The sequence below is a fragment of the Nanorana parkeri genome, unplaced genomic scaffold (assembly GCF_000935625.1).
Source record: "Nanorana parkeri isolate BGI_ZX_2015 unplaced genomic scaffold, ASM93562v1 scaffold1101, whole genome shotgun sequence".
NCBI classification, from domain to species: domain Eukaryota; kingdom Metazoa; phylum Chordata; class Amphibia; order Anura; family Dicroglossidae; genus Nanorana; species Nanorana parkeri.
This window is the reverse complement of record NW_017307369.1, coordinates 535,712-545,811: the sequence shown is the minus strand read 5'-3', so window position 1 is coordinate 545,811 and position 10,100 is coordinate 535,712. Positions and strand designations below refer to the sequence as shown.

The window sequence follows — 10,100 nt, the reverse complement described above, 5'->3', positions numbered from 1 at the left end:
TAATAATAATTTCATCTGTGTATTTAGCAGTTTACCAGAACTTTACATTACTTTAAAAAATACTCTCCTAATTTTCCTGAGATGACCCATAACTGATAGTTTTATAACAATTCCACTACTCAGTCATTTTAAAAATAACTTTTGTTGAAGAAAGCATAAAACAAGTGACCTGCAGGCTTGACAGAATAAAATCCAATAGCTTCTCCCTCGTTCCACAGAATCTTGGCATAATCAGAGCTGCTGTGACAGAGAAAGGGGACCTCGTCTCGCGCCATCTCCTTCTTTCTATAAATAATTCGGTTCAACACATAAAGAACTACTCTTTCTCCAAGAGTCCGGACCTGCAAACAGAAGAGATGGAAAGATTTACAGGGTTATTCACAAAAGGGTGACGAGTTTGGAGAAGGCAGGAGAAGTGAACAATCTAGGACAACAAAGCAGAACTGGAAAGGGAACTGAATTGGAGAATTTTTTCCAAATCAGCTATGTTGGCCTGGATTGTTAACTTTTCCTGCCTTCTCCAAACTCTTCACCCTTTTGTGTGTAGCCCTGTAAATCTCATCTGAATACTGTACTCCATTACCTGCAAGTATTTAACAAGGAATCATGGTATATTTGCTATGTTGTAGTGCAGCATTTTCTTTAAATAAAGAATTCAACTGTTTACTCAATAAGAAGAATGAATGTTCTGATTTAAAAAGCATCCGTGTGAAAAATCAATCAGGTAACTGCTAATACAGACCAGAACTACTGCACCTGTGCTAAAGAAAAAAATTTAGAGCTTCCATTTAATAAGCAGGCCATGTCTTTGAGTCAGTTTACATGCTAACTTTTCATGTTTGATTAGAGCACACTTTTAAAGATTTTGCTGGATTATTTATCCATGTTTAACTTTGTATTAAGGCGCAGAGGTGCTTTAAAGGCATGTAATGTAAAGGAACTTTACATTTTTCAATTTGTAGCTACCTCACCAAAGGCTTCCAATCTGGCCTGCAACCAGCAACAGCTCTAGAATTGTGCAATGGCAGACTTCAGTGCAGGTTATTTGCCCTCATGTGAAGCTACATAGTCTAGTATACAGGGAACCTGCCTTTGTGCCGGTTCTTACACCCCTGTGATGGGCACCCAAAACACTTGCCAGATAGCCAGGAAGTGATAAATGTGCCCTATCCTGTGAGGTAACCCTTATCTGGTTTTCAACACTCCTAGATCCACAACTAAGGGCCCATCATGACATTAAACCCATGTGACATATTGCTTCATAACTGTTTCCAAAAAACACCTGCACTCCTTACGGTCTGCAACCTTCCAATGGTGGTGGTGCTCTGGTGATCACACGGATGGCGCCGTGCAAAACTCAGAATAGTCTCAACAGGTCACCGGCACACACACACACAGATGAATTCAATATCTCTTAACCTCCCTGGCGGTATGATTATGGAGGATTTTAGCATGCCAAAGCGGTACATTGTTTTTCATGGCAATTTGATGAAGGGTCCCTGCGAGGTCCCGAAACGCTAGCTTCAGCTTCTAATGACATGTCGTGACATTCTTCAATAAACATATCTAAGAGATATTGAATTCATCTGTGTGTGTGTGAGACCTGTTGAGACTATATTGCTTCATAAGACGCCATGCCTACATTCAGAGGACCAGTGCACCAATCAATCTATCTAATGCTGTGCTCCCTAACTACTTTTATATGCACCATGGAGCACATATTTATTTCTATCTAAACTATACCATAATTTAGGTTGAGTTGAGGCCCTTGTTATTAGGTGAATACTACTAAAACCATTAACCTCAGAGTATGCTTGTTTGTTCTTGAACCAGGTATCTGATGAAGGGGGCGTGACCCTGGAAACGCGTCATCACACATCACACAGTCTCCTCTGCTGACACATATACACGGCTGTGCAGCTTTCATAGACTTTTCCTTGGGTCCGTGGACTTAATTTTTACAGATAAACGCTGATCCCTAAAAAGATGTGTTTTTTTTTAAGAGTGTTTGAGGTAATGCCATAACTTCCAACCCAATTAATCCCCCTATCCGGTGAATTCCCTGAAAGAACAATAGGTTACATGGATATTTTAACTACCGTCCATAGCTGTTCAAGCACTATTCAAGCCTTTACCTGCTGTAGGCCATCCCGGGATGGTTTGGACGTCCTTACTGTATCATCAACTGTCCACCACTGATGAGCAAGGTACAGAGCCACAGCTATGGAAGAATAGTAACATTTAGAAACCAGAAATTCTAAACTGGCAAAGACTTGCATAATAAAACTGCACACACTTAGCCATAAATAAATAGCCTTACAATTTACTTGTGCATAAATTCAGCTTCAATAAATAGCAAACCCTTGCCTTCCATTGCTCAGTGGAATGACAAGGACAGTCCCCCTACTCCTTCATGTCCAGCACAAACCCATAAACTATGATTACATCTACTCTGTGGATTAGGTCCAATTATAAAGATTATAGAGAGCCATACATCTGAATTCTTGGGCAACAATAACCATCTCACCTTCAGTAGCACTGCTTCCAGAATCTAAAATTACAGATCTGGGCCCTAGTAAAACAGCTAGATTTTTTATATTATGGTACATAATAAAAGGAGTTTAAAAGGGTAAAAAAAACAAAACAATATAAATTCAATCCAGAATAAACTATTTCAAATTGGCAAAAGCACTTGATGCTTACAATAATTTATTACTGAATGAAACAATAAAAACATTGATGGAATCCTTATTATTTCACTATTATGTTACTACCGGTAGTGTGGTGGCCATATCATACCTGTCAGTGTATCTTCAGGTGCAAACAGAGCCAGGACTTTTTGTGCCTGGTGTCCTCCATAGAGAGGCACGTACCCTACTGTAGAAAGGCATATTGGCAACTGGAAGGAAAAAAGGCCAATAACTTAAAGTATTCAATACAGTGTATTAGATGTGAGGGACACTTCCCTTAATTTCAGATAACTGATGAGGTATGGAGTTAATTTTGATTATATAGACTGCATCAGCTATACCAGGTTTTATCAACATTTCACTTTTGTGAAATGTGATAGCTAAAGAATAATTACCTCTCGTCCATCTCGCAGGCTTAAGTACTCCGGGTTATCAGGATCAGCACACCTCAAGTATGACAAATAATCTTCCGACAAACTCTCCAGTTCATCATGGCTGCAGTTATCCAACATATCAACAGGGAAGGCCATGCCTGAAACAATAGAAAAGAACAGAGAATTAAATTTGATTTGGGGTCCATGAAATCCCGCATATCAATCAGCAAGAGAGGGTAGGGTTGTGAGCTTTCCATTAACTCAAAATCTGATAAGTACTAGTTCTTAAAGACCAATTGAACTTTTTGCTTATATCAGCTAAACACATTCCATATGCATCAAAACAAATGTTGTGCAGAGTCTTACAGTTTCTTTTCTTTAGAAAGCAGCCACATCCTTAGTAGAAAAGCCTGTCCCCTGTCAGCATACTGTAGAAAAAGGCCTTGGCTCTCTGTGTGGAATCAGGGGTCTCTCTACAGGGGTCTGACACACCTCCTGTTCAGTCAAACTACATGTTTCCAATTAGCAAAGCTCATGCTTACTACTGATTAAAGAGCTTGAGCTCTGACTCAGTAGGAGGTGTGTCGGATCTCTGCAGAGAGACCAATGTTTCTATACAGAGAGCAAGGGTTCCCTCTCTACAGCATGCTGCCAGAAGACTTTTCTACTTAGGATGTGGCAAAATATATTGAGAACATTTGTCTTTGGCATTGTTCGCCCAAAACAACGTTGACAGATGTTAGCAGGGGGAATTGTTTACAAATAGACCCCACAGTGTGTAGGCAGGCTGGATCCACTTTGCGCTGAAAAAAGCAAAATGATAGGTTTTGAGCAAGATCAGGATGAATGTTCTAAATGCGTATATAAAGGTAAAACTTTTTTTTTTTTTTTTTACATCTGCTACTATTAGACCCTTTGTGTGGTCATAGGTCTAATAGATACATCAGCTAAAATTTCATTTCACTAGTAAAATGCCTGCTCATATATGGCATATAATCAGCAGCATCCTGATCAGTGTAAGAATAAGGTGTGCACTATTCCCTGCTTCGGAGCTGTTATACCTGTATATCTCTCTGCTATGGTGGTTGAGTGTTTTCTGTGTCCTCTGATCTGTCAGTTCATATGTATGTCACGGCATCTGTGTCCCTTGCCTGTGCGCTCCCATAGGCCAGCAGTGATTCTGCCTGGGTGAGCAAGCTCTATAAAGCCTTGAGCAAATGCACTCATTAAAACGCTCATGCAGAACGGATATTGAAGTGGAAAAGAATGTCCAAATAAAACAAAAATGTGCCCTGCGCGCCTGCCTAGAAATATGAAATACAAACTCCATCCAAGCCGAGTGCAGGCATTGAAAACACAATTCCAGCAAAGACTGGGGGACAACCTGTCACCACTATATAAATGGATGAGATGTGATTGCCACTAAGGCTCATAAACTGCAGATAGTGTCAGCAAAATCTTTTAACACTACGAATGGTAGGCAAAGGAGAACTTTAAAGGAGAACTATGGGGTCAGGGCTTTTCCCCATAGTTCTCCTTCGGGTAACGGGAGGACACAAACTAGCGTCCTAACGTCACCCAAAGCTCAGTATACCGCGAGCTACAGCTCGTGGTCTACTGAAACGCCGCAGCCGGAACGGATCCCGACACTTATGTCTGGATCCACCCAGCTGCGTGAGTGACAGCTGGCTCTGCCTATCTAGAGGCAGAGCCAGCTGTACTCGCCCCCTCCCCCGTCCGTTCTGCCAGTCAGCGCTGGAGGATCGGACAGTGGAGGGGAAATCCAGCCTCTCCCCTGTCACGGCTCTCTGCCGGCACAGGATCGAGAAGTGAAGGGTGCGCTGGTATGTGTTCGCTCACTTCCCGATCTACTGAGCTGACCTGTGACAGTTTCATTGACACAGGTCGGCTCAGATTATGAGGCTGAGTGAAAATCACTCACCTCATAATTCTCCTTTAAGCAAACATTATCGGTGATCTTATAGCTGAACTTTAGAGAGCTAAAAATACACCAGCTAATGCAGTTATGTATCCATGAAACCATCATACATTAAAATGCAGCTAGGGAAAGCAACTCAACCTGTCTTGTAATCCTCTATAGAGCAAGACTAGGAACCACTAAGATGTGCTGTATGCACATTGGCTGGCAAAGAACATGTTGAGAGGAGGAAAGAGCAGATGGTTGGCTCATCAGTATTCTGTTACTCCTTCAATATCCAATCACAGACTGAGGGGAGGGAGGTGACCTAGCTGTGTTGCTTAACTGCAGAAAAACTGTATTCATTATTGATATTTATATAGTGCCAACAATTTACGCAGCTTTACACACTGCACATTCACTTCAGTCAAGGAGCTTACAATCCAAGGTTCCTATCTCACATGCACACAGGGCCACTTAACCTTCCAGCATGTCTTTGCAGAGTGGAAGGAAACTCACACAAGCACAGGGAGAAAATGCAAACTCCTTGCAGATTATGCAATTATAAAGGTCCACTTTGAGTAATTTTCAGGCCTAAAATAGGCATTTTGTGTGTGTGTTGGGGGGGCACAGACACGTAAAAGCAGCTGTGGCAGATAAAGGGTTAAATCTACTTTGTTATGCATTTAGGCATTTAGTGTTTGGACCGTCATGGTAATTGTGTTTGATGGTAATATGTTTCACACTGCAACTTTCACGTTACCAAATCTATTCAAAGTCACTACACGTGTGTAGTGACTTTGTGTGACATATATGTATAGAACGTCCGTATTTTACTCCTACAACTTGTGTGCCGTCAACATTTCCGGACTTAATCTGATGGCACACAGCGTAATCCTGTTTATCCGTATCAAGTCAACAGGCATCCCCTGACCTACATTGCTATGGCAGGATTCTGTGAGAGAGCAGATTTCACTAAACCTAGATCACTAGAACAGCCTAGAGGAGGAATGTTTTCATGGTGAAACCTCATTTCTCAAAGTGTCTGAAAGTGGAATTACCTCTTGTAGCAGCCAATCAGATTCCATTCCAAACAAAAATGCGCCTGGATGCCGCAGAGCAGTGCAGACCATTCAATGCTCATAGAGTTTAACTGCCTGTAGCAATCAGATTATTTATTCAATTTTCAGACAGAACTTGGAAATCACTGTTTAAATCTTTCGGCGCCCAGGGCGGTTTTTTCACACACGTTATAATCCAAATTTTATGCCTGAAAATTACGTAAAACCTCGGAAATATTGTATATATTCTGAAAGCAAAGACCCTATAGAATAAAATGGTGGCAGTTGCAAATGTTTATAATATTAGTGCAACTCTTTATCAAAGCCAAAAATGTAATAAAAAAAATTTAAAAAATATAAAAGAGGCTACAACATGCCCAGGTTAAAAATTGCGTGCGTCTGTGAAACAACGACAAAATACGATATCCCAAAATGTCCATAGGTGATGCTTTAAAAACCCGTACAGGTCATCAGTTTAGAGATATCCATGAATATTGGCCCAAGAATTACTGTTCTCACTGTGGCACACACAGCGATACCTAACATGTGTAGCAAAATCATCGTTTTTGTACGTAGACATACCCAACGCGTGTTTATGTTAGTATGCCCGCGCTCGCGAGGGAGGGGGATTTTAACTTTTTTATTTTTACTTCGTTTTATTTTTTTTCTTAACTTAATTGCTAACATAATAGGGGGCTCACAAGCCCCCTATATAATAGCATACTAGGGGTGACAGGTGCTCTTTAATGTGACATAATGGATCTATTAGACCCCTAGTGTCTCCTGTCCACTCCATAGAAGATACCTGAGTGCAGATCGCGCTCCAATAGCTACATCCCCAGCTTCTGCAGCTGGGGGAATGACAGCTGAGGAGCCATAAGCGATGCAATCACCGTCGCTTCCGGTATCATTCAGCGGGGAGGAGATTGGCACAGCGATGTTTACTGATCTCCTTCCCCACTTCCTGCCGACACCTGTGTTGCCCGCAGGAGGGGCAGCAGAGCCCAGGAATCAAGGCAGGGGGTGTTGGGGGGGGGCATAACACCAGCCCCTGGAAGCTATCTGGTGGCAGCTCAGCCACCAGGATCACTTCCAGTGTAAAGCCGACATTTGGCTTTACACATGTAATGTGACAGCCACTGGGAGTCTGTTTAAAGGGGTCGAAGTATGCCATAGCTAGGGGGGAAAAAATGTTTAGAAGACTGGAGAAGCTTTTAAACTAGATTATGGGGTAGGGAAAGGAAATGGGCGTGACATTCAGAGAGTAGGGATTAAGAGGCCCACTTACTATAGAGGGGAAGAATTGACGGGGGACAGGAGGCCGGATCCATTCAGTAGTGAGTTAACCTTATCAATGTCCAATATCCAATATAGTAGATCAGGGGGAGGATAGTTGTGATTCAGAAATGAGCAATAAAGGACTGCATAACACTAGCACTAGGTTAAATGGTATGTATACGAATGCTAGAAGTCTAACTAACAAACTAGAGGACATTATACGGTACTTCTATTACTCGAGAAGGACTTTGACTTGTGGGAGTAACAGAAACGTGTCTGGACAGCTCGCATGGCTAGGCAGTTAACATATGTGGGTACAATATGTTTCGCAGGGACCGGGTTGGTAGAAGGGGAGGAAGGGTATGCATGTATGTGAATAGAAATCTGCAAGTGCACATGCCTAAAAAGCATCGCTGATGGAAATGGAGTCCCTGTGACTAGAACTAAATAAGACTAAGGTTAATAGTAAACTGATTGATATAGACATAATGGAGGATGAGGAGACTCAGCTCCTCTCACAGATAGAATTGGCCGGGAAAGAGGGTAACGTTATTATAATGGGGGACTTCAATTTTCCAGACATTGATTGGCCAAAAGAAACTGCACACTCAACCAAATGCCGTTTCCTGAACTTATTGAGGGACAGTTTCACAGAGCAGATGGTAGAAGTCCCAACTAGGATAAATGCAATATTAGATCTAATAATATCAAATAATACAGAGCTGGTTGCAGACAGAGCAACTCTGGAAAACCTGGGTAACAGGGCGATCAGGTTCACAAAAGGTTACAGAAAAGGCAGGTTGGTTTGAGAAGAACAGTAAACTTCAAAAAGGTTAACTTCAAGGCTGCGATCCTTAATACATGCTAAGTGGACTTGTTTTAAGGCTATACTAAACAATAGCATTAGCCAATGCATGCCATTGGGCAACAGAAATAAAAGAATAAAAGCTAAACCTGCGTGGCCGAAGGTAAAACAATTTATCAATAAGAAGAAGCTGGCATTTAAAAATATTAGATGGAAGAGACAACACTGGCCTACCAGAACTACAAGGAATGCAATAGAAAATGTAAAAGTTCAATCCGGGCAGCTAAAATAGAATAAGAAAAATATATTGCCTCTGTCAGTAAAAAAAAAAATTCTTCCAATACATAAGCAATAAAAAGTTAAGAAAGGAACAGGTGGGTCCTATAAAAGATGAGAACTGGAGGTTGATCACAAATGACAGGGATAAAGCTGAAGTATTAAAGGAGAAATATGAGGTGAGTGCTTTTCACTCACCTCATAGTTCTAGCCGACCTGTGACAATGAGACTGTCACAGGTCGGCTCAGTAGATCAGGAGGTAAGCGAACACATACCGGCGTTCGCTCACCTCTCGATCCTGTCACGGCTCTCTGCCGTGACAGGGGAGGGGCTGGATTGCCCCCTCCCCGCTCCCATCCGCCAGCGCTGACTGGCGGAACGGACGGGGCGGGTACAGCTGGCTCTGCCTCTAGATAGGCAGAGCCAGCTGTCAGTCACGCAGCTGGGCGGATCCCGGCACAATTGTCGGGATCCGCTTCAGCTGCGGCGTCTCAGTATCGGTATACTGAGCCTAGGGTGACGGGAGGATGCTAGTTTGTGTCCTCCCGTTACCCTAAGGAGATCTATGGGGAAAAGCCTTAACCCCATAGTTCTTCTTTAAATGCATTCTTTTCAGTACCCAAAACAATGGGTTTAATGAATACAACAAGAATCTGTGTAGCACTGTGAGAAAAATACCGCTTTGGTTGACAGAAGTTAGGGTTCACCAAGGACTAGAAAAACTTAATGTGAATAAATTCCCGGGACCAGATAACTTGCAGCCACTTAAAGAGCTAAACACAATTATAGCGAGACCATTGTTCCTAATTTTTAAGGACTCCATACGGACTGGGGAGGTACCAGCTGATTGGCGTAAAGCAACTGTTGTACCAATATTTAAAAAAGGTTTGAGATGTGTACCAGGGAATTATAGGCCAGTCAGCTTAATATCCATAGTATGCAAGCTAGGGTATGATAAAGGACCATGTTCAAGAATTGGCCTATGGGCACAATATCATAAGTGACAACTAACATGGCTCCAGGAAAGATCGTTCCTGTCAAATCAACCTATTAGTGTTCTATGAGGAGGTGAGTGGCAGACTAGATGGAGGAAAGCCAGTGGATGTTGTGTACATTGATTTTGCAAAAGCATTTGTTATGGTACCTCATAAATGTTTAATTTATAAGCTTCAATCCTTGGGTATGGTGTGTACTTGGATAGAGAACTGGCTAAGTGACTGTGTCCAGAGAGTATCGCTAAATAGCTAAATTTCCAAGTGGCCCTTTGTTGGCTTTGGGATGCACCAGGGTTCCGTCTTGGGGCCATTGCTGTTCAACCTGTTTAACAACGATATTAGGGCTGGTATTATAAGCAATATTTCAGTTTTTGCTGACAATACCAAAATATGTAGGGCAGGGGTGACCACAAGGTCGATCGCGATCTACCAGTCGATCGCGTAGCGATTACTGGTAGATCGCCATGTCCTCCCCTCCCGCCGCTTCTCTGGATCCCTGCTGCTCTCCCCAGCGGGGATCCGAGAAGAAGTGAAGGAACCGGCGGCGGGGGAGGGCGGAGGACAGAGCCGCTGTCACTAACTAATGCAGAGCAGTGAGGAGAGAGAGAGACGCTCGGCCAGGATCTGACAGCCGGCGCCTCTCTCTCCCCTCACTGCTCGTGCGTTCTGTCACAGCGGCTCCGCCCCCCCCCCGCGGCTCGT

The 10,100-nt window shown here is 42.7% G+C and overlaps 1 protein-coding gene across 1 annotated transcript in view; it reads right to left on the bottom strand.

Moving 5' to 3' along the window:
* Positions 1–10,100, bottom strand: part of FAM169A (family with sequence similarity 169 member A) — a 56,693-nt gene that overhangs the window by 30,738 nt on the left and 15,855 nt on the right. Inside the window, 4 exon segments of the mRNA XM_018567835.1 lie at positions 170–341; positions 2,136–2,221; positions 2,800–2,899; positions 3,086–3,222. Of these exon segments, the coding sequence (XP_018423337.1) occupies positions 170–341; positions 2,136–2,221; positions 2,800–2,899; positions 3,086–3,220 (493 nt within the window). The 5' untranslated portion in view covers positions 3,221–3,222.